This window comes from Lampetra fluviatilis, chromosome 1 (assembly GCF_964198595.1).
Source record: "Lampetra fluviatilis chromosome 1, kcLamFluv1.1, whole genome shotgun sequence".
Taxonomy (NCBI): domain Eukaryota; kingdom Metazoa; phylum Chordata; class Hyperoartia; order Petromyzontiformes; family Petromyzontidae; genus Lampetra; species Lampetra fluviatilis.
The window spans coordinates 2,619,258-2,642,745 of record NC_136275.1 but is presented as its reverse complement, the minus strand read 5'-3'; the positions used below and the strand labels follow the sequence as shown (position 1 = coordinate 2,642,745).

Here is a 23,488-nt window from a genome sequence, read left to right as displayed (position 1 = left end):
CTCAACCCCCCCCCGCCCCCTTCTCGCCCCCCCCCGCCCCCACCTCTCGTACGACCCGGAAACGGAAGTTGCGCTCTTTTCTGCCGGTGAAGGCAAGGGACTTGGTCCGCTCCGCGGTGAGTTGGCGATCCCCGCGACTTGAGACGCAATCCGTCGCCATCCGCTCCCATCGGCGCCCGTCACGGTCTCGGCGGTGGTTGTGACTTTCGGCGCGGTTCACCGAAGCGCCCCGCAGGACCGGCACGTTCGGTCATGGCGGATTCCGCGGCGGTGCTGGGGACAGTTGTGCAGGGTGGGTCGCGGCCGCCTGCGTTGGGCCTCATCGATGCTGCCTTCTTCCCTCGTGCCACTGCCCTCCCCTCCCTCCCTCGTGTTCAGCTGTCGCGGTCGCTCCCCCGTATACTTTGGCCCAGGTGGCCTGGACAATTAGAGGATGATTTGTGAGGCTGGGCTGTGTTGTGCCAATATGTTCATTGAGAAGGTGGTGGTGAAGTTGTGGTGAGTGATGGTGAATGGTCGTGGGCGTTGGAAGTTGTTGAAAGGTGGTTATGAAATCGGTGAAGGTGACGAATGTGGAGGGAGATTGGAGGAGGTTGGTGGGCAATGATGGAACGTGACGATTGCAGTGTTTGGGATGTGGTTGACACAACATGAAGACGATGGCGTGCGTGGTAGCGGAGAGGAGAGATATGGTGGGCGTTTGTGCGCTCACGGCACGGAATAATCCTCGACAGGAGCGATGAGAGAGTCCTTTTATCTTGTGTGGGACGCGTAGCTACAGTCCCATCTGGGCATGAGATACAATGTAACCTTGAGCAGCCGCGCTCCTGTAATATGCGCCTGTAATGCAACACCCCCCGCGTCTCATCGCCAAGTTGAAGGAACCGCGCGGGTTTCCCGTTAATGGGGCGTGTGGGATTACTTAATTCGGTTCACCCGCAGTTGCCGTAATTATATACGGGGACAGCGGCGAGGAAATGATGCCACCGGCACTTGATGCATTGCGCAAAGAAATTTAATGCAAACGCCGTGAAAGAAATTTGACGCGGTGCTTAAAAGTAACTCGAATACCGTTTTTATCTCTTCCCAAGAGCTACTTTCTGTTTGTTTCTTAAGTCAATGATGTGGCAGTTTTACGAATGCCTAACTTTTTTTTTGTTACATATCTTATTCACATTCCATGGCGGGGCTAAATATATCCTTGAAAACGGAGCCGGGAGAAAACGAGTTGAAACGTATTTGCATTCGACAGCTGAGACGAGGGGAAAAAAGTGCTTATCTTTGTGCAGCTGTGAGAGAGTTCTTGGGGTGTAATTAGTTGCCCAGATGAATGCTGAGTAACGTCTGTGTTTTATTTCCAGAAATGCCTGGCGAAACGACAGAAGCTGCACTTGCTGCGGAACAGCAGCCGCAGCAAACTAAGCAAATGCAAGAAGTTCAGGTTGAATCGGGTGAGTGTACGGTTAAATTGGACCACATTTGTGATTTTTCAAAATAAAAAAAAACTTTGTCTTAAATCGAATTAACTTGCAGTGCTTCAGTTGGATCGTCGTCTGTACTCGAGTTTGACGCAGATAATAAAAATTGCTTACACTCCCATGTTTTTGTTTGAATATTCCAAACTTAAGAAGCATTTAAAGTTGCTGGTGAAGAATGGTTTACCTATCATTAAACTGCCCTTCTCTGTGTGTATTCGCTTTTGGTATACAGCTACTTTAACAGTGGAAAGTTTGAATTGAAGCGTTAAAGTTAAAATGCCCATATATTTTGCATTTCAAAAGGCAATGAATGGCCTTGTACTAACCTCTTCTCTCTTTTTGTTCAAATTTGTTTTACAAACCCAATTCTCCCTGTTTTGTTGTTTATTTGCTGCATGCTGTAGCCCATACTTCTGGCTTAGAAAGGCCACTTTATAGTTTAGTTGCAGGCATGCAACCCCCTTCATCATCCAGTGCCCCTCAATCCCCCCCATCTTTCCTCGCCCTTTCTGATGCCGACCATTTTGTTCCCGTGGCCCAGCTTAGGCACAATTCAGACTCGCCCGACACTGACGCGGGCGACATTGCATGCGAATGTTCATCTGTTGAGTCTTTAGATTGGCGTGACCCTCTCACAGGTCACGCTTCTCGAGCAGCGGGTGAAATTAAATGTGTTGAATCACTTGATGGCAACTGTCCAAGTTTAACACCAACTCGCACAACTGCATCACAAAAAGTTCCATTCTACCAGGGGGGTTGTGTTCATGCAATGGGTTTAGAGGACGGTTGCGCACCTCATTTTTGCCAGGAACATCATCACATCTCATGTTGTACTGAAGAATGCCCCATGCAGCATGAAGAAATGTCAGACTTTGCCACCATGGAACGTGAAGAATACGATGTAAATGAGTCTGCATCATCAGAATCTTGTAATTCGTACTGTTTAGGCGACGAGGCTGATGTTCACAGTGCTGCATTCCAAGAGATTCCTTTTGATTATATACAGTCAGAGTTGGAAACTCCTGTGGCTTCAGATATAGAATTTCCCCAGGTAAGTGATGGAGAAAAGGATGAATTTTTCAGCATTGCTTCTTCGTTTTCCATAATGTCTGAAGACAGTGATACAGAGCAACATTCTATAGCCCTTGCAGAGATGAAGTTGGAAGTTTGTGATTTTGAAAATGAACTTTACTTCACTGCACCTTCATCGCCAATAATGTCACCAAGACCCCGATCAAAGAGGCCATTGAAGGCTATAAAGAGAGCATTTGGATCTCGACAGTTGTCCAGCTCTGAAGTTTTGTTCAATGCCGAAGATAGAAGTGGAGCGCAAACTCCAGATTCAGTTGTACGTAAAGCAAAACGTCAGTATGTGACGAGCCATCAGCCATTCGATTATGATTGTAACTGTTGTGACGTAACAACTGCTTCAAGAAGCACCCAGCTTTCATGTAAAAAAGATCCCGGAATGCCTTTGGTACAGCGTTTTGCTGTAGATCAACATGAGGGTGTTGATACTCTGCCTTGCACTTCTGTTTGTGATAAATGTGAAATTTTCAGTGGTAGTAAAATGCAGATAATTCCTTTATGTAATGCTTATTTCATGCCTGAGGCAGCTGCAATAAATACCATACATGTTCAAGCTGGTCATGTTGATGCTGCTAGTAACGCTGTATATCATTGTGTGCCATCAAGCAACACCGACTGTTCTGTTGACTCCTCTGGAGTCTTTTTGGATAGACCTTTAGTAAATCGCTCGGTCAAAACGTCTTTGGAAGACGAATCCGTCTTTACCTGCACTTTTTCCCATCTTGAAAAGCCTGCATATTCTGTGACTGTTGGAGCTGATGAAAATGACGAAATTTTGTTATCGGAAGATCATTCATTTGAAGAAAAAGAGAGTCTCGATTTTCCTTCCGACTCTGAAGCTGAAACGCAAGAATGTTGCATCTCTAGTCATTTAACCGACCATATGTATTGTTCTACAGGAGAAGACATTGCAATTGGGGAAAAATATGAGGCCAAAAATATTTTAAGTTCTGCAGACACTTGTTTGCCAGTGAGTTTGGTAGATGCTTTGGCCAGCGAAGCATCTTTAAACCAAGTTGCTCAATCAGGTGTTCTTGTGCCTGATGCAATTGAATCTGATCATCACATCTCCAACGTCTTTAGCAATGATCACACATGTTTGTATGAAGTGATTTCTCCAAAACCACGTTTGTCTTCGTCGCTTGAGGAATTGCCATTTGATGACAAAAGTATGGATGCCGAGGTTGACATATTGGATAACATAGAATATAATCAGGAAATATCAGGAAATGAAGTTCCTCTAGCCATTGAAGACAACTTTGCAGAATGTGATTTTCAGTCATGTAATGTAGCAAAAAAGGATGTATGCAACACAGATGACAGCGTCTTAGATTGCTCTGAATTTCTTGTAAAGGCTGTAGTGGATGATATTAAAAATAACAACGTGGCAGACCAAGTCAATCCAACTACAGACCCATGGCATTACTCGCCATCTGTGAACAATTTAATGACCACGCCTCCGGCAGAAATCTATGAAACTGTAACCTTTGATAAAAATCAATCATCACTTAAACATTCTGTGCTAAGGGATGCAAGATGTTCACAAGAAGAGAAAAAGAATACCAATGATGCGTGCAATATTAAAATGTTTAGCAAAAGTGAAATACTTGAATGTTCAGCTGTGCATGGACTGTCTGAAGAATTAAATAAACCTGGTTATCAATCATTTCAAACAGTGATAAGTGGGAAGGAACAACCTGAAACATGCAGTGCTGTTGATGCTAAACTTGGGCAGGTGCTTTTGAAGCTTAAGCCTGATGCACTTAGTAAAACTACTGCAGAGACTGCTACCACATCAAATAGCACTATGCAAAATGAAAGCTTTCACCAAGATAACATTTTACTTGAGCATGATACATGCCTAACTTTGTCGGATTCAGATCTTGAAATTGGCACCGTTCAGAAAAAGGATCGTGAAAATACGCATTTGGAATTTGATTGTTCATTTGGAGGCCACATTGGGATGGTGTGCCCGTTATTGCCCGAGTCCAAAATAAAGGCAGCAACCGAAGAACGAAATTCATCGCATGAGCAGGCACCAGTTGCCCTTGTCCTCTCCACCCCGTGTAGGGATCAAACACAAAGGGCCATGGAGAGCATAACTGTAGAAAGTGGATCTGCTTTTAGCTTGAGTAAAGCTGATCATGTTAAGCAAGCTTCTTTTCCTATTCTTGACCCTGTTGCCTTCCCTGAACCCACAATGCTGACCAAGCCAATTGTGGCTGAGGATACTTCTGAGACAGGATTCTCCAAATCAGTGGGAGGTTTTCCCACGCATACCTCGTCCACTCTTGAGCGTGTCTGTCCAAAGGCTAATACAGGTACATTGAGTAGTGGTAATCAAAAGTGTCAATCATTGCTAGTGAGACTTATTAGAATGTGGTCGTAATGTTTCATGTTATTTATTCTCATAAATGTTACGTATTTCTTACACATGTTGACTTCATTGTATGTTTGAAAGTACTTTTAACTCAAACACGTACCTTTTGTTTACTTTTACAGCTGCTACTCTGCCAGATCCTCTGCAGGCTTGCCCTTCCCCTTCTCAAGAATCCTTTCCTGTGTCAATCGCAGCAATTTCATCTGCTGCTGTCAATGAGCCTTCTCTTACTTCTCAGTCTTATTTAGATATGATTCAGCCTCCTGTTTCTCAATCTGCAGCTAATGTACCTAACTCAGAGGCCAGTCCTCAGTCACTTGCCCCTGATTTTACAGATAGCAAATGTAAAGGAATTGCTGCACAGCATCAGCCAATACTGGCTTCTCCAGAAGCCAACACTAAATCAGCAGCAGCGTATTCTGCCCTTGAGTCACCCATTACATCTGCTGTTTCTGTTGAGGTCAATCAGATACCTATTCCCCAGCCCAAACTAGAAACTCCCGATGCCCTATCTAAAACTGGTGATGTAAAACAGGCCCCTGAAGCTCAGGCTAAACCAGCTAAAGCATTGGTTCTGGCGAAACCAGCATCCCCCGAGGCTAAACCAGCTTCCCCTGAGGTCCAGGCTAAGCCAGCTTCCCCTGAGGTCCAGGCTAAGCCAGCTGCCCCTGAGGTCCAGGCTAAGCCAGCTGCCCCTGAGGTCCAGGCCAAACCAGCTATTCCCGAGGTCCAGGCTAAGCCAGATTCCCCCGAGGTCCAGGCTAAGCCAGCTTCCCCTGAGGTCCAGGCTAAGCCAGCTTCCCCTGAGGTCCAGGCTAAACCAGCTTCCCCTGAGGTCCAGGCTAAGCCAGCTGCCCCTGAGGTCCAGGCTAAGCCAGCTGCCCCTGAGGTCCAGGCTAAGCCAGCTGCCCCTGAGGTCCAGGCTAAGCCAGCTGCCCCTGAGGTCCAGGCTAAACCAGCTGCCCCTGAGGTCCAGGCTAAGCCAGCTTCCCCTAAGGTCCAGGCTAAGCCAGCTTCCCCCGAGGTCCAGGCCAAACCAGCTTCCCCTGAGGTCCAGGCTAAACCAGCTGCCCCTGAGACTTCGGCTAAGCCAGCTTCCCCTGAGGTCCAGGCCAAACCAGCTTCCCCTGAGGTCCAGGCTAAACCATCTGCCCCCGAGGTCCAGACTAAACCAGCTTCCCCTGAGGTCCAGGCTATGCCAGCTGCCCCTGAGGTCCAGACTAAACCAGCTTCCCCTGAGGTCCAGGCTAAGCCAGCTGCCCCCGAGGTCCAGACTAAACCAGCTTCCCCTGAGGTCCAGGCCAAACCAGCTGCCCCCGAGGTCCAGGCCAAACCAGCTTCCCCTGAGGTCCAGGCTAAACCAGCTGCCCCCGAGGTCCAGACTAAACCAGCTTCCCCTGAGGTCCAGGCTAAGCCAGCTTCCCCTGAGGTCCAGGCTAAACCAGCTTCCCCTGAGGTCCAGGCTAAGCCAGCTGCCCCTGAGGTCCAGGCCAAACCAGCTTCCCCTGAGGTCCAGGCTAAACCAGCTGCCCCCGAGGTCCAGGCTAAACCAGCTTCCCCTGAGGTCCAGACTAAACCAGCTGCCCCTGAGACTTCGGCTAAGCCAGCTTCCCCTGAGGTCCAGGCTAAACCAGCTTCCCCTGAGGTCCAGGCTAAACCAGCTTCCCCTGAGGTCCAGGCTAAGCCAGCTGCCCCTGAGGTCCAGGCTAAACCAGCTGCCCCCGAGGTCCAGGCTAAGCCAGCTTCCCCTGAGGTCCAGGCTAAGCCAGCTTCCCCTGAGGTCCAGGCCAAACCAGCTACCCCCAAGGTTCAGGCCAAACCAGCTACCCCCAAGGTTCAGGCCAAACCAGCTTCCCCCGAGGTTCAGACCAAACCAGCTACCCCCGAGGTCCAGGCCAAACCAGCTTCCCCTGAGGTCCAGGCCAAACCAGCTGATAATGAGGCTAAATCCACTCAAGAAGTGGCCGAGGCTAAACCAACTGACCCAAAAGCCAAGGTTAAATCAACTGCTCCCAAGGCCCAGGCTAAAGTAGCAGCCCCTGAGGTTCACGAAAAATCAGCTGTTCATGAGTTAACTGCCCCAGTTGCCCAGTCTATACAATCTGCACATGAACCACTTCCACCAGTTGAACCGCAACAAAAAGCAGCTGCTAAAGTCCAGTCTAAGAAAATTGACTCAGAGACTCAGTCTAAGAAAGACCAACCTAAGCCTCCTGCTCAAAATGCTAAACATAAGGCATCCGAAGCCAAGTCTAAGCCTGACCCGAGCCTGGCTACACCAGAGCTCCATGCTAAAGGCACCAAATCTAAAGCTGAGGCCAAAGTACAAGTTCCAAAGTCTCCTAAAGGAAAACCTGAAAAAGCATCAGCTACCAACCTTTCCTCTCCTGCTGCCCCTGTGGTACCTTCAACCGTTGAAGATGAACTGTCCCCCCTCATTCCAGTCAAGGACAACGGCCCAGACCATACAATATTAGAAACCCCTGTAGTTCTGGATGGTGGGCCCACCCTGAAGCCAGCTGTAGTGAAGCAACCCGTCATTATCAAAGACAAGGGTACTTGTACTACTGCTGTTTTGGTGCACTTGGCGTGTAATTGCTTGCAGAGTGCAAATTCATAACGTTTGAATGAATTTCATTACTAATGTGTGTTTTTTTATGGATTCTTTGTTAACATATTAGAACATGCCCATGTGCTTTTCAAGCCAAACATGTTCATAATACATCTATTCCTTTTTTCTTTTTCGAGCACTGTAACTGGGCTGCTGGCTGAAAGACATTGTGCATGATTTTGGTGTGGAAGGCAAATGGTTCTTTATCACCACATGGCTTGTTTTTTTGTCTACATAGCCGACATAGATGTAGCAACGTTTGCTTTCCCTCTGTTTTAGTTGCTTAGAGAGTTGATATAGATTGTTAACATGCACATCGAGTTATTAATATTTCCATTTTGTGTGGTTTTTATTCACTTGCACTAATACTTAATTCCACTGTTTGGCTTTGAGTCCATTTGGTATCCTGTCATCTTCCTAACCTCTGGTACAATGTTTCCCTAAAGGCTCTGGGACAGACTCGGACAGCGATGACTCCATTCCTGAACTGGAAGAAAGAACGGACAAAACCTTGCAGTCAGAGTCGCAGCAGGCTCAGGTTAGTGATTGTTTGCAAAGGGATACAACTTTTTTTATGTCGAGATTGTTTATTTGTAACTTATGTAAAAAAAAAAATAAGCTCTGAATTATTGCCAAGGTTGTGGATTATTGTAAAAACATGTTGATAATGTATAACTGAAGTTTTTATGACTTGTTCATCACGCAGATAATTTTCACATGAGCTACAGCTAATAGTCATGAATAGTCAAAATGAAGTAATGCGCTTTTCAACTGGAAAGGCAATAAACACTCTTTTGTGATGTGTAGCTTGCAGCTGCTGCAGAGCTCAATGAAGAGATGGTCAGCAAAGCCAAGCAGAGCCGCAGCGAGAAGAAAGCTCGCAAGGTAAGAACAGCTTTGCAGTGTAACATTGGAGACACCGATTCATAAAAAAAAAAGGCTTTCAACAAAGAAGCGTCACATTACAAAGGAACTGCAAATGACAATGGTGGATAAACACATAATAAGCACTAATAGGATTTTCCCCTTTTTTCTGGCAACAAAACTGACACCTTTTGCAAGGAATCATGTTTACATTAACCACAATACTTGCAGTCAAAGGCAAACAAAAAACAATACTCTGATAATTTATGCATTGTCCTTGAAACTGATTGGCCCACACCAGAGACAGCTTTCTTTAGAGCCTAGTCTCATATGGTGTTCGACCAGATGACGCCAAAAGGCGCACAGTTCAAAGACAACGCACTATCAGAGTAATGAGAGCTCGGGGTGAGCAGCTACATAATAATCAATTAACACTTGTAAGTATTACACTGTTGTGAGACAACCGAGGGATTGGTAAATATGATTTTTGCTTTTTGTATTGTGATTGGAATGTTTTTTTGGTCGACATTTACAAATAAATGGCAATTGTCAGTGATTGCGACGATGGTGCTGCTTTCTCTTCGATAACGGCAGGCCATGTCCAAGCTGGGTCTGCGGCAAGTAGCGGGAGTGACCCGCGTCACCATCCGGAAGTCCAAGAACATCCTTTTTGTCATCACCAAGCCCGATGTCTTCAAGAGCCCGGCTTCAGACACGTACATTGTCTTCGGAGAGGCCAAGGTGATAAAACATTTTAATCGCGTGTTTTTTTTTTTTTTACATGTAAAAATCATTATTGTGAAATAGTTAACATTCTATCATATGCATGTGTCTGCTTATTATATTTGCAGTGATTTATAAACGCGTGTTTTTTATAGAGAACATAAACTATCATTGCCTTACATGCAAATCTGCAGGCATTGTTCACCAAATAATGTTTTTTTTGTTCGCCTTGTTCTAAAATGCTAACGCCTTGTCCTCGCTGTTGGTATTTGTGCGTTTGAATAAGCTGCCACTTGCCAACACTGACCTTGAACGCTGCGCCCCCTGCGTACAGATTGAAGACTTGTCACAGCAGGCGCAGATGGCAGCTGCTGAGAAGTTCAAGGTGCCAGGGGAGGCAGCACCAGGTGTGCAGGAGAGGGTGCAGCCAGCACCAGTGCAGGAAGAGAGTGAAGAGGAAGATGAGGTATGTTTGTTCCTCAAACTACGTACACGTCTGCAATGCAAATACAAAATTTAGTTTATATTTTACACTGACGATTGCCGTAAAAGTGACATCTTCATTAAAATTCTTACATTTTTCTTGTGGCTTGGCTCTCACAACACACCGGTGTGCTGTACTAGGAACGATTGGCATGTTCTGTTTACATGACAAACTCATTCCTTACTAATTGGCTGTGTCGGGCGGTGGCTGGTTTAACGACACGTATATTTACGCGATCTAACCCTTAAAAAACCTGTATTATGGATGTTTGTGCTGGCTGCAGGTTGACGAGGGAGGGGTGGAGGCCAAGGACATTGAGCTTGTGATGTCCCAGGCCAATGTTTCTCGCTCCAAGGCTGTGCGCGCGCTCAAAAACAACAGCAACGACATAGTCAATGCCATCATGGTATGTTAATGCAGTGGCCTAAAGTGCATTGCTCCACTTTTATCGCTGTTATCGTGAAATAAAGCTCACGTTGTCCAATGTTCAGTTTGAAAATAAGACAATTAAATTACAAAGCAGTGAAGAATGTATTTTTTTATTAGGTTGAAATTTTACATTTATGTAACACCTTCAGTGGCCATGGCAATTGTCAAATTTCCCCCAGAAAGCTTTCTTAGAGTTAAACAATAACTTAGTAATTTTTATAGCCCAAATAAACAAGGTGAAGTTGATGACACAATGTTCTCAAAAATATGACTGCATTTGATAAGACACGGTTTAAAAACTTTATTTCTACATTGTTTCAATATCCAAATGTGTTTTGTTTTGCAGGAGCTGACAATGTAGTTGCTGCCAAGAAGACAACAGTAGAGTAATGCCAGGAAAGGTTTGGCGCCGTTTGCATTGAGCTGTATCTAAATAAAATTATCACATTTATTTACATTGTGCGACTCGTTTTATGTACATCACTTCTGTGTTTCAACTTGAATAAAATGGGACACCAGCTAAACAATGAAAAGTCATTTTTTGTTGACATTTTCAAGGTGTCCCATGTCATGTTTTATCCAGTTCATTTACACTATATTATAGGTGAGTGAGGGTTTTTGGAAACAATGCGATGACATGGATTGTAAATGGGAAATTGAACCAAATCTGAAAAGTTAAGAAATGTGGAGAGGTGATTGGTTTGAACGACACCAAGCAAACGCGGATCGGAGTACGTATGAAGGAGTGATTGACTTCAAATGGATCTAGCTTGGGCAGGACCACCTACAAGGCACGATTGATGGTCAAGATTGAGAAATGGACAAATTAACTATAAGATGACCACTGGTGAGATCGGCTAGATTGATCACGACACTGAGGAAATAACTGATGAGTTTACATGGGCTGCTAACAGTTTCATAATGTACACTTTTATTGCATAGAAAACCATTACAAAGGTTTACAAAGCAATTTGCAAATGTGTTGGGTTGATACACTGATGTACATTTTTACACTATTTTCATAAATTCGGTCATTACTGGCCACATGTGAAAAACTGGTAGTCGGAGTTGAGTTCCAACCTTTTCCGCAGACCAAACCTAGACATTTCTCAGCCTCGGATATATCAAAACTGCCACATTTTAATAAAGTTAATACCACGATCTCGGTACAAATCCATTTCTCGCCAAAACAAGACATGGGGACCTCCTTTGCCAGTACCAAAAAATGAGAATGTTTCCCCTTTTTTCTGGCAACGAAACAGGTGTTGAGATGTTAAACACCAAACTGAAACCTTTTACAAGGAATCATGCAGACATGAAAAAAGTAAAACCTATTCTCAACAAGACTGAATTACAAACAACGAATAGGTGGCATCCCTACCGTTGATATATTGTATTTCCATGAACTGGAATTTAGCTCTGCCAATTATCACAATTGTGCATAAATGTTGACTTAAAATTCTAAACATTTCATCTTAACACGTCGGCTTTCGCGACCAATATCCATAGAGGTTTTTGGGTTATATCGCGTAAATATATAAATGTCTCGGTAAAACCCGCTACAACCCGACACAGCCAACTAGTAAGGGTTGTCACGTAAACAGAGCATGCCAATTTGTCACGAATACAGTACACCTGTGTGTTGGAGAGCCAAGCCACAACATTTACAATCAGTACGACGTTTCGCCAGTAATTACAACTATCTTCACCAGGCGACAGCCAGATTTGTCTTCATCGTTGGATACATTCCTGTTGGGTGCACAGCTTTGCGCAATAACAACGGTAATTGCTGTATTTCAAATGCAAGGCCATTGGTGGCTAACGGAACTTGGTGGCTTTATGATTAGATATGCCTGAACGTAAATGTACGATTTAATGTGATGATAAAGTACTCGTGCTAGTATTCGTGGTGCCTGTGGTGTAATATACAGTGCCAGACCCACCACGCAGCACACTTGTTTATTTTCGTACCAGTGGCGAGTGATAGAATTACCAGCGTGGTGAAGTATGCTCGCCCCCACTCCCACCATTTCCCGCCAGCCTGGGCAGGCTTTCATCCGGTAGTGGGTTAACAAAGGGTGCTCAAGTACGCTACTATATTATTGTAAATAAAACTTAATCATGGCTCCCTGTTTTCAGATTTTAGTTGATAGTTGCTCATTCTCTGCTGTCCCTGTCGCCTGGAATCATTTCCTTCAGCCGTCCGTGCTGTCGACTCCCCACCCGAAGTTCAAGTACCTGCTACACACCCTGCATGACCGTCTCGCATATCAAACACATTCCTGCGGAGGGAGCTGGTAGGAACGTTGGGTTGCTCGGTCAATGGCCAGGGTCAACGGTGGCGTGGTGTATTCCGCAAATATGCCCGACTGTGAGGGCGGGCACAAGCCGGCGTGAGTAGGTTAAACGTTGAGTTTTATAAGGGCACCACGGGGTGACCAGCCCCTCCCCACCCAGCCCCACCCCTCCCACCCCCCACCCTCCCCACCCAGCCGCACCCCTCCCACCCAGCCCCTCCCCAACCTCCCTTCCCCACCCAGCCCCACCCAGCCCCTCCCTCCCCACCCAGCCCCTCCCTGCACGACGGACAGAATAATCCCCTGTGGGCTGGTGTAACCAGAGGTTCCTACCAGTAAAATACGTCCAATATGTATGTACAGAGTCCTGCAATTCGGTCGCATTTAGTCACTATGCATTCTATTCTTGCGTATGCTGGGCAGGAGCACTAAGTTCAGGAGCTAGATGGAAGCCAATGTCGATGTCTGCTCGCTACGACGTGACGGCTCCAGGGGATGAGTCGTGTCGTTCCCCCGTGGGAGGAAAAAAAAGAGCTTGATAGCTCATCGGATTCCTCCAGTATAAAATAAATATTCTGATTCTATTTACCACGGTCCACGACGTGGGTTGCATTTCGCGGTTTGTTCGTGGCCACTTCCCCCAAATAAAGGTTGGGTTTTTTGGGGCCCTTTTTATCCTGTGTTAAACAACCGTTATACAAGTCCATGTTAATTTTTTTTAAACTATCTATGGCTTGCAATCGTCATTTAATTATCTAATCATAATGGATACCAATATGGTGATATAGGCCAAATGGGGAATTCTGTTTGTGGCAATGTCAGTCAATGTGGCGTGCCATTGTAGGTCTGTACAACGGACAATTATAATTGTCTAAGATAAGCAGAGAGAGAGAGAGAGAAAAAACAATGTTAAAGGGTCACAAGACATCTGGAACCAACCTGTACATTCACGTACAATCCAGTACAGAGTATTGTATGTTTTGAAAAAAAATCATAATAGGTTTTACACTTGTTGGCAAAAAAACAGGTGTTATATAAACCTTTTGCAAGGAATCATGTCTGCATTACCCACACGTACTTGTGGTGAACAATTATGTAGCTGCTCGCCTTTTGGCGTTCTCTGCTCTGCCAGTGATGAGAAGAGCCTGGGCCCTCAAGAAGAAGGCTGCTGCCTCTGGTGGAGCCCGATCAGTTTCAAAGACGATGCCATATATAATGATTATTATCAGAGCACGTTTTTGTTTGCATGCACACCACACGTACGCGTGGTTAATGCAGCACTTTAATTATTGCAAGAGGTGTTTGAACATTTTAACACCCCCTGTTTTAATGGCAGAAAGATTAAGACCTATTTTAGTTTTTTTCCCCATACTTTTGATACTGGCTAAAAAAGGTCCCATTTTATTGTACGGTTATTGGCGATGATGATGTTCAAGTTAGTTTAACACGCTGGCTTTCGCAACCAATATTATCCATAATACAGGTTTTTTTGTTTGGGTTAAATCGCGTAAATATATACATGTGTCTCGATTTAAAGATTTCGTGACTGCAGGGATTCATATTCTTGGTTCTTTCGGTTATTTCCCTTCTACGTGACTTTACTGAAAGAACCAAAAATATATAAATGCGTCGTTAAACCTGCCACCACCCGACACAACCAATTGGTAAGGTTTGTCAATGGATACCCATAATATGTATATGCATTATATAATATGTATTATAAATATGCATTATATAAATATGCATGCATTACCCCCCCTACCCACTTCGCGCACAAAGAGCGCACACACATCACATCTACCCTTCTGTTTAAGGAACGAAACAGGTGGACTTCTCCACAAATCTGTCTGTCGCCTGATGAAGCTGGTTGTAATTACTAGCGAAACGTTTGCAAATGTTGTGGCTTGGCTATCCAACACACCGGTGGTGCTGTATCCAGTAAAGAATATGCACGTTCTGTTTACGTGACAAACTACTCACTAATTGTCTGTGTCGTGTGGTGGCGGGTTTAACGACACAACATTTATACATTTACCCACTTCATTATGGCTCCATTGGAACCTCATTTGCCAGTAAAAAATATGATAATTGTTTTTTTACCCTTCTATCTGGCAACAAAACTGACACCTTTTTTTACAAGGAGTCATGTTTGCATAGACCACAATACCTGCAGTCATAATGCAAACAAAAAACATAACTCTGATAATGTGCACTGTCCTTGAAGTTGATTGGTCCACACCCGAGACAGCTTTCCTTAGAGCCTAGTCTCACATAGGCTGCACCAGATGAAGGGTAAAAAAACAATTATCATATTTTTTACTGGCAAATGAGGTTCCAATGGTGTAAATGCTTAGCCCGAGCTCTCATACTGTGATGGTGCATTGTCTTTGAGTTGTGCGCCTTTTGGCGTCATCTGGTCCAACCCACGTGAGACTAGGCTCTAAGGAAAGCTGTCTCGGGTGTGGACCAATCAACTTCAAGGACAGTGCATACATTATCAGAGTTATGTTTTTTTGTTTGCATTATGACTGCAGGTATTGTGGTTTATGCAAACATGACTCCTTGTAAAAAAAAGGTGTCAGTTTTGTTGCCAGATAGAAGGATAAAAAAACAATTATTCATTATGGCTGTTAAAGTTGTTGATTTTCCAAGCCAGCAGGAGTCGCTGTCTCCCCCCTTCCCCCCCTCCCCCCCACCGATGTTGCGGCTGTCTAGCACCAGCAGGGGCCGCTCTCCATCGAAGTCTCTGGAAATTCTCTGCCCCCCCCCTTTCTCACCGCCTCTCCCCTCCAATCACCACCCCCCTCCCCAACTCTCCACCCGCACCCGCCCTTCGTCTCGAAGCCCCAAGCACAAACCGCGGCCCTCCTCGTCCACCGAACGAACACCGGCGTCAATGGCAGCAACCACCACCACCATCACGCCCGCTCGCTCGGAGGTGATCGGCGAAGCCATGGATTGCGAGGGAGACGATCGATCGGACAGGTAATGGGCGAGCAGAGACTCGGGGCGTCCTCTCGGTGGGCCCCGTTCGTCGCTGTTGTCGTGTGTTCGTGTGTTTGTTTGTGTGCTAGATCTGGCGCTGTTGGCTGGGTCATGTGGCCCGCATGGCCCAGCCACCGCGTGCATCGACAGCTTTTGTTCGGCCGGATCGAGTGGGGCTAGAGAAGAGATGGAGTGATGTGGTACAAGAGGCACGGGCTAGAGAGGAGATGGAGTGATGTGGTACAGGAGGCACGGGCTAGAGAGGAGATGGAGTGACGTGGTACAGGAGGCACGGGCTAGAGAAGATATGGAGTGATGTGGTGCAGGAGGACGTGGAGCTGAGTGGACTTGCCGATGACTGGTACCAGCGGTGTCAAGATCGGCCTCAGTGGAGGAGGCTCGTGAAGGACGCTACTGGGCAGCTGGAGGCAGTCGCCCTCCAACAACAACGGAGGGCGGAGGAGAGACACTCACAACAACGAGCGGAGCGCCGGGTGGCTAAAGCGCAGCAAGGTGGCACAGTAGGGGCCACAGGTGGTGCATCGGCCACTCGTCTCGGTCAGTCGACCCGTAGCACCTGCTGGGTCTGCCCCGTGACCTCCCTGCCAGCGGGCGTTCGACACTTCACGTGATAGCCTCAACGTGCACCTAGCCTGGCACAAGCGCCGTGGGGACGTCACCGCCGCTTAGTGACGAATGACGGCTGTTGTTGTTGTTGCTGCTGCTGTCAGGTGCTGTTAGTCCGCGTTGTGTGTTGTGTTTACTGCCAGTGCTGGGTCCGTACTGTGTGTGGTCGTGGTCGTTACCTGGCCATAACCCATTGTCCCTCGCAAACGTGAACACGCCGACTGTGTGCGCCGTCCACACTTCGCCAGGTGGCCCCGAGGTGCACCTAGCCTGGCACAGGCCGGCGTGGTGAACTGCGGCTGCTGTGTGGAAGAGGGGGAGCGGTGGCGCAGTGGTTAGCGCACCCTGCTTTGAACCCGGCCACCGAACCCGAGTTGGATTCTCGCTCGCGATCAACTTTCGATAGCGAAATCCAGTTATCTGATAACCAGTAACCTTACTCTAGGTCGACTCGACCTTCAAATTAGTACCTGGTGCGATGCGTAAATATCACTCGGGGGGAGACAAAGGCGGCCGGGCGTGGTGCTGGCCACCCACAGACTCACACGCGTACCGTGCCGGTCTTCATAGGTGCACGCGAACAGCACTTGCCCCAACAATCTGGTAAAAGGCCAAATGGGGAATTGTGTTTGTGTGGAAAAATGTAGGTCAATGTTGCAGTCGTGTCATCGTAGGGCTGTAGTGTCGATGTAGGTCAGTATTGGGTACAATTATACTTGTCCATGTGATAAGTAGAAATTCTGAGAGATGAACCAGTACTGTGTGGTGTGTAGTACTGGCTTATTGCCTTCATAATCATGTACTGTATGCAGTATTTTAACTTGCCGTAATTTATTGGCAGATATTCTACTCCATATTGTGTTGTAATTCTGCAGATTGGTAGTCATTCTGCAGTGAATAGTTTTAATAGATACAGTAGTACATGGACTGTGTGATGTACTAATGGCGGTGGCTCTGTGAATGAACTTGTATGAAACACCATAATTCTAATTGTACCAGCCATAGTATAAATGCATTTAAATATCGCATTGGCAAGTTGACACAAACATGGCTAATCGTGTTAGATTTTTTTAATTGTTGATGAACAAATCTTGCAAAAAAGAAAGCTTGAAGCAAAACGTGATATCGCCAAGATCTGGAAGTTTCTTTCTGGTAATGTATCAATGTAGCGACGATATTGCCTTTCACGATATGACAATTACTATAATTTCAGTTTCCCCTTCATATTCTACTTGTATTTCATTTCACATTTACACTCTGAGTTTGTGCTATGGTATCGTAGCTAGTAGTCGTAGTGGTGGTACTTATAATTACAAATGTGCATTGATGTAAAAACCTAATTCGACTGCAGCACGCCACTCAAAATAAACCCGCTAGCACATAAGTCCTTGGTAATCGTTACGGCTTTACAATCCACAACGCCAATCGCCAGCTTGCATGCTGTCTGAAAATGTTGACGTCGTAAAACCACCGTGCTGTCAATGTATCCAGAAAACGTTTCATTACCATGGGCCTTAAACCGTTTATCATCCCAGTAAACATGTAACGTGCCAACGTTGGGCCAACGTTGGGCTAACGATGACCCAACGGTTCCAACCACATACCAACATTGGCATGTTTACCGTAATAGTATCGCCATGTTGCGGCAACCCTCGTGGTAATGTGTAATGACAGGGTTACACCTGCTGACATGACAAAGTGACACCTGCTGGCCTGGGAAGGATTTCACGGGTACAGCCACAGAGGTAACAGCCAATCAGGGAAGGAGGCGTATCTGGGGCAAAGGTAACAGGAGGGGTTAGCCGAGATGCTCCGGGAACCTGCTGGAAGGTTCCACGAGAGGGTGTGGCCGGAGGCGGGGCTTAGCCACGCCTGGGGGGATATAAGGGGGAGCGGACTCGGGGCTCGTGTGGGTTTTGTATCCTGGCGTGTCGCTGTTCACCGACATCTCTCTCCATCGTCCGGCCACGTGGAAGATCTCCTGCGTGGATTCCATCGCCGTCCTCGTCACGCCGTCAGCCAGCGGCGGAGACGAGTGAAGGCGAGGAGACCCCGCTGAGTGATCGGTTGTGCGTGTGTAGCCAGTAGAGGTGTTATTGCCTAGAGTTATATTCAGTGAGAGGAAGAAACAGTGTTGGCCTGTGTTGTGCCCAGTGTGACGAAGAAGACGTACCCTCTTTACGACGTGTCGTGGAAGTTGCTCATTACATATGTACAGGGACTCCATTACTTAAGAACATTCGACTCACAGAATTTCACAAACCTGAACAAACCTGTTCATGTCTGTGAATGTATGTCCACTTGGCTGTTTGGACCGAGTCGTAAGTTCAACCGCCGCGCGATAGATGGCGGTGGTAGCATCTACATCTGCGGAACATGAAGAACCAGTGGAATCTACAGGAGATTATACAACTTTTAAAGCCATTCCCCGTGTTTAGTGTACATGCCGTACACGCTTGGAATAGACAGGAGTAAGCTTGGACTTACAAACAGACCTCTGGTACCTAATTCGTTCGTAAGTAGAGGAGTCCCTGTACGTGGTGTATATATATAACCTGGGTGTGTGCTGCAGCATCCCCATACAGACCAAGTGGTACGATCGACGTGACTGTGTGGTGCTGGAGTTCTGTGTGGCTGACAGCAACCGCGTGAATATCAACTACGAAGAGGACAAAATCACATTCAGGTACGCGGTGAGAAGCCAGGCTCCCGCTCTTGCATTACAGCGCAGCCCACCATCTAGAATGAATCACTTTACAGATCATTTCATGTTTTCGTCTGGTAAAACCTAATTTTTACACATTTGATACGTGGGGAATTTGACCACGTAGGGAACTTTGGATGCACCGAATTCCCTTTAATGAGTGGAGTGGTGGCAAAGTGCAGTGCACTGTGAATTTGGAGATCAGATTTTGATTAACAGGCATTGGGTAACAATGAGTGGTATCAAACAAAGAACTTTAATAACATTTGCCTATGTATGCATCTTGATTTACAGATGTGAAAATGTGTATTCTATTACTGCCAGAGGACCAGGCACTGGCAGTGTTGCAAAAGAAGTGTTAATTATTAAAGTGCATTTATATATATTATTCATTCAATAAATACATTTCAAATATATACAGAGTTGCCCACATAGTTTTTGTAAATAAAAATACGGTGCAGTTTGTATTGGCCCTATGTTGGATATACCTTACTGTAAAATATAAATAGCATGAAGGTAATATAGTAATTGACAAAATACATTTGTTATTGACTTAATAGTATGGAGGCAGGAAGTGAATATACTCATGTTTTAACTGCTGATATTTTCCAGCTGTCTTGGGAGCGATTGCAGAAGTTTCCTGAATGTAATTGAGCTGTACGACAAAATTACGATTTCGGTAAGTGTAAACATCGGATGACTGCGACCTAGTATTTTCTTGATTAATTGTATGAATTTATTGGGCTAAACACCCAAGAATGGTGTCCAATCTGCTGAAATGTCTCATTGTGCCATTGCGACAGAAATCGAGTCACAAAAGAACTGATCGGACAGTGGTATGCATCCTTACAAAAAAGAGTTCTGGAAAGTCCTGGCCAAGACTGACCAAAGATAAGGCTAAGGTATGGTTCCGCATGTGAGAATGCACACGAGCAGGGGAATGTAAACAACACTAAGGTTTTGTTTATCCTACAAGTAGGCATGACAGTCTGACGGTCTTGTCATGCCTGCAGTATAATAATCTGCCTAATACTTGCTGCGCGAATGGATTATTTCTGCGGTACGTTTATTTTAAGATAAGATAAACACACAGGTCATAACAAGGTTTACTTAAACTTCTACACATGCAGGTTTATCTTACCAAAAGCCACGTGGAAATGCGTTCTCACTTTTTACACACTGGTTCACGACCTCTAATGGATATAAGCACCACCTTACGTTTTATTGAGTGAATAGGCGCTTGTGTATGTCATCAAAATACTGCCAATGAAGTACAAAGTAAAACAAAGTGAAAAGGGTGTTACCGCAAATGGTGAAAGACACGTAGGTGGTTACACTTGGTAGATTTCTGCTTTGAAAATGTATTTAACGATGTATTTTTAAATCCTTTATATTAAGTTCACTTGCTTGCTTGCTTAGATCCGTGCTAATCTTTCGTTTTTTAACCCACTTCCCGTGATCCAATCGAGCTGACATTTTCCACACAGACTCGTGCGTGACAATTAATGTTTGTGAAAAAATTTTTCAAAAATTTTACACTTTTTAGGACAAAAATATTAGATTTAATTACCAATTGCTTAATGCTGCCATGCAATCATCTGACCCATAGGTGGCAGCCATCTCAAGCCAGAGGACGAGAGGACTCTAGCCGCCACGCATATAAAGGATTTATAGTGAAAAACTTTGTTTTTACGGGTTTACTTGTTACTTTCTGTATGTCCTTGTGGATGTCCAGTTGAGTTGGCTGAGCGTGGACTTTGGCAACTGGAAAGACTGGGAGGATGACTCGGGAGATGACCTGGCAAAATTCAATGACATGTCTGATGTAATTTCTGCACCAACACTTCACTCATCCTCGCCTCAAATGTGCACACCATCTTAGAATCATTGCTCTTCTGTGCAGCTACACATCTTATCGTAAGAATTCTCAGAAAATGGCAAAGTATACAAAAAATATCGATTTCAAAACACGTTATTATTCTCACTGGTATATGAAATATGTGTTAATTCGATCTGTCACCTCTGTTTTCTAGGGGGAGTTTCCCGACAGTGATGACGAAGGCAAGTGATTTTAGAATTTTCACAAGAGTTGCATTTTGCTATGTTGTTACTTATAAAGCATTGTACACATACATAACCGTGACTGGAGCTTTAATGATAATAATAATGGCAATGTAGCACTTTTATTTTAAATATATCATTGGTAAACAGGATAAAACAACAAACGGCCTCAAATGAAAAGTGGGGTAATGTAGTGTTTAGCTCCGAGGAGATGGAGTACATAACGGTGGCATAGTTGATGATTACAACACCCTGTGGTACAAATATAGTGTGTGTTTGAATAGTTAATTTACAAACTTTTAAATATAGATTAAAACTAATAATGGCAGAAAAAATTAGTTGATGTAATTGGCATGCTAAAGGTCATGTTGCTGGGTTGTTAATTTATCAACCGATGAACTAAAATTCCAGAATACACAAAACATGGTCCTAAAAGTTTTGCCATTGCAGTATTTACCAATGTCTGGTTTTCTAACAGGTGTATAATACATTTCATGGTCGTTATTTTTCCTGTTTGATGTTCTCTTACTTTCATAAAAAACGAGCCTTTTGCCCATCATTATATCTGCTAAATATTTGTCAAATGCTTATCAGGGTCAATGTCTACACAGTCAGCAGAAATACTTGCAAGCATGCTCTGAAGTTTGAAATGTCCTGTTTTCTCTTCAGATTGAAAACTTTGAGAATACTGCATGCTTCCTGCAGCGACTCGTCTGTGCTTCGAGGGTTCACGTTCACGAAAGATTTCATACAAATACCCTTCCCATAGTACCTATTATTCAGAATCAAAGAAAAACATTGTAGACACTTAAACAATGTACACTATTTGATATAAGCCACTATTAATTCACAGCATATTCTATGCTGTTTATAATCGCACATATTTCAGTAAAAGACTCTACGCTTCAACCAAGTATAACAAATAACCCTGCAAAACTATATCGAGCGCCATCAATTTAAACCGAAAACAATAGTGTAGTCCTTTAAGAGGCCACCAATTAAAATAGTTCATATTCTTAGGTTTTTTCGGTAAAGTCACGTAGGTAAAACATCAAAATTAATGAAAATAAAATAAAACAAAAAATCACGACGTTTCGGAGGCAACACAAGTCTCCGTCATCAGGTGGGACCGTCACAGCCGAATTAGCCTTGATGCAGCTAATTCGGCTGTGACGGTCCCACCTGATGACGGAGACTTGTGTTGCCTCCGAAACGTCGTGATTTTTTTATTTTATTTTCATTAATTTTGATGTTTTACCTACGTGACTTTACCGAAAAAACCTAAGAATATGATTCCTTGCAGTCACGAAAGCTTCAAATCTGGAATAAAATAGTTCATTGAGGAAACTTGCAGTACTACCGGATGCTTAGATAACTTGAATATGCGCTGCAATCAACAGAGATGATCAAGGTGCAAAAGAAGTTCAACATACGTATTCACTGCTTTAGGGGCAACATATACACCTCTTCCGCCCTAAGGTAGCAACAGGTGGGAAAAAAAGAGGGTAAACACTGGCCAGTATTGTTGAAAAGAGGATATGGGTATACATTTTTTTAGTGCACTGGTTGAGCACTCTTCCCAGAAGCTACTTGGAGCCATCACCAGGGTCACAAATTGATCATTATTTTTCTTAACACGCTACACAGTTGAATGCAATCAGCTGGATTTCCGACTACATTCCTAAAAGCCAGTGTTTTTAGAATTGGCTGCGGTTATACATACACACACATATGCAAAATGTTTGCAGGATGTTGCGGGTTATAAAACTTTACGTTCACTTTTTGAGCTTCCAGTCCATTACAAAATAATCCGTCGGTCGGTCTAACGTCTCAAGCAAATGCGGCAACCTTTCCGACATTGTGCTCATCATTCTCAGAGGGGTACCACCTCCTGGACCAGGTGCACATCTCTACACCTCGCCCATTATCCATCAGTCATTCTTGAAGGGCATCATGAGTAAAATTGCAGTCTGCGGTGGCTTTTCAGTCCAAGGCAACCTGGCAAATCCCGAGACGCCACATTAGGCATCCTTTGCATTCGATATGCATTTCCTCGGTTTTTATAGACATGAGTCATCGGTCAAACGTCAATACCCACGCTCAAGAGAAGTATTAAAGGGCTGACCAGTTAGGCAGTTACAGGTGTCTGGCCTGCCAGCTGGTCTGCCAGTTAAAACATGCATGGGTATTGATGTATTTCCCAACCATTTACATTCTATAGTGTACAGTACTGTTGTAATTATTCATGTTACTGTTAATGTTGTACACCCTCAGAATTCAGTTTACTCAAGACCTTAGTTTTACCATTGTTAAAGTATAGTTTGAGTTCTCACCAGATTACACTAACACAATCTTTGTGCCTGGGTAGTGTTATTTTTGAACGGTTTTATTCAATGGTTTTATTTAACTCGAATCCTGTTTGTCGTGGTCATATCTTGTCATCAAAATTTAGTCTACTCCCTGTTCAATCAATTCGAAATTTTGCACACGTACTCAGGTCCGGTGACAACGCATGCCCGTATCAAAATCAGCATTAATTTGTAATGGCTCGAATTATGGGGCACACAACTTATTGGGAGGCAACACACTTTATTGTTAACTTAACGTAACACTTCACATAGGGTGGTGACCACCGACCTATTCTCGCTAACACACACCATCACTCGCTAACACTGATTCTCGCATACAACTCGCGTGACCAAGCCAGGAGGGCTACTTGCTGGTCACGCTGACTTGAGGCTTGACTCTTCTTCACG

General features: G+C 44.8%; 2 protein-coding genes across 4 annotated transcripts; both read left to right on the top strand.

Annotated features, from left to right (window-relative positions):
- Positions 1–20: 20 nt before the first annotated feature.
- LOC144950988 (nascent polypeptide-associated complex subunit alpha-like) lies at positions 21–10,509 on the top strand. 3 transcript variants are annotated; one of them, XM_078881226.1, is made up of 9 exons: positions 123–292; positions 1,362–1,451; positions 5,070–7,502; positions 8,005–8,096; positions 8,366–8,443; positions 9,017–9,163; positions 9,480–9,611; positions 9,913–10,035; positions 10,405–10,509. In XM_078881226.1, exons 1-9 carry the CDS (start codon positions 253–255, stop codon positions 10,417–10,419), a joined length of 3,150 nt encoding a protein of 1,049 aa, XP_078737352.1. In that variant the 5' UTR covers positions 123–252; the 3' UTR covers positions 10,420–10,509. The 3 variants fall into 3 exon arrangements, with proteins under 3 accessions (XP_078737424.1, XP_078737352.1, XP_078737395.1); XM_078881298.1 differs by lacking the exons at positions 123–292; positions 5,070–7,502 and adding an exon at positions 21–116; XM_078881269.1 differs by lacking the exon at positions 5,070–7,502.
- Positions 10,510–15,163: 4,654 nt separating this feature from the next.
- Positions 15,164–21,819, top strand: LOC144950901 (prostaglandin E synthase 3-like). Its single transcript, XM_078881107.1, has 7 exons — positions 15,164–15,340; positions 18,540–18,653; positions 19,284–19,350; positions 19,475–19,573; positions 20,407–20,496; positions 20,705–20,732; positions 21,402–21,819. The coding sequence occupies exons 1-7, from the start codon at positions 15,252–15,254 to the stop codon at positions 21,404–21,406; spliced, it is 492 nt and encodes a 163-aa protein (XP_078737233.1). The 5' UTR covers positions 15,164–15,251; the 3' UTR covers positions 21,407–21,819.
- The last annotated feature ends 1,669 nt before the right edge of the window (positions 21,820–23,488 follow it).

Coding starts and splice junctions, on each gene's coding strand:
- LOC144950988 (XM_078881226.1), top strand. CDS start 253: ATGGCGGATTCCGCGGCGGTGCTGGGGACAGTTGTGCAGG. Junction 8,097..8,365: donor CAGAGTCGCAGCAGGCTCAG/GTTAGTGATTGT, acceptor TGTGATGTGTAG/CTTGCAGCTGCTGCAGAGCT. Junction 9,612..9,912: donor AGAGTGAAGAGGAAGATGAG/GTATGTTTGTTC, acceptor TGCTGGCTGCAG/GTTGACGAGGGAGGGGTGGA.
- LOC144950901 (XM_078881107.1), top strand. CDS start 15,252: ATGGCAGCAACCACCACCACCATCACGCCCGCTCGCTCGGAGGTGATC. Junction 18,654..19,283: donor GAGGACAAAATCACATTCAG/GTACGCGGTGAG, acceptor GATATTTTCCAG/CTGTCTTGGGAGCGATTGCA. Junction 19,574..20,406: donor TGACCAAAGATAAGGCTAAG/GTATGGTTCCGC, acceptor GTGGATGTCCAG/TTGAGTTGGCTGAGCGTGGA.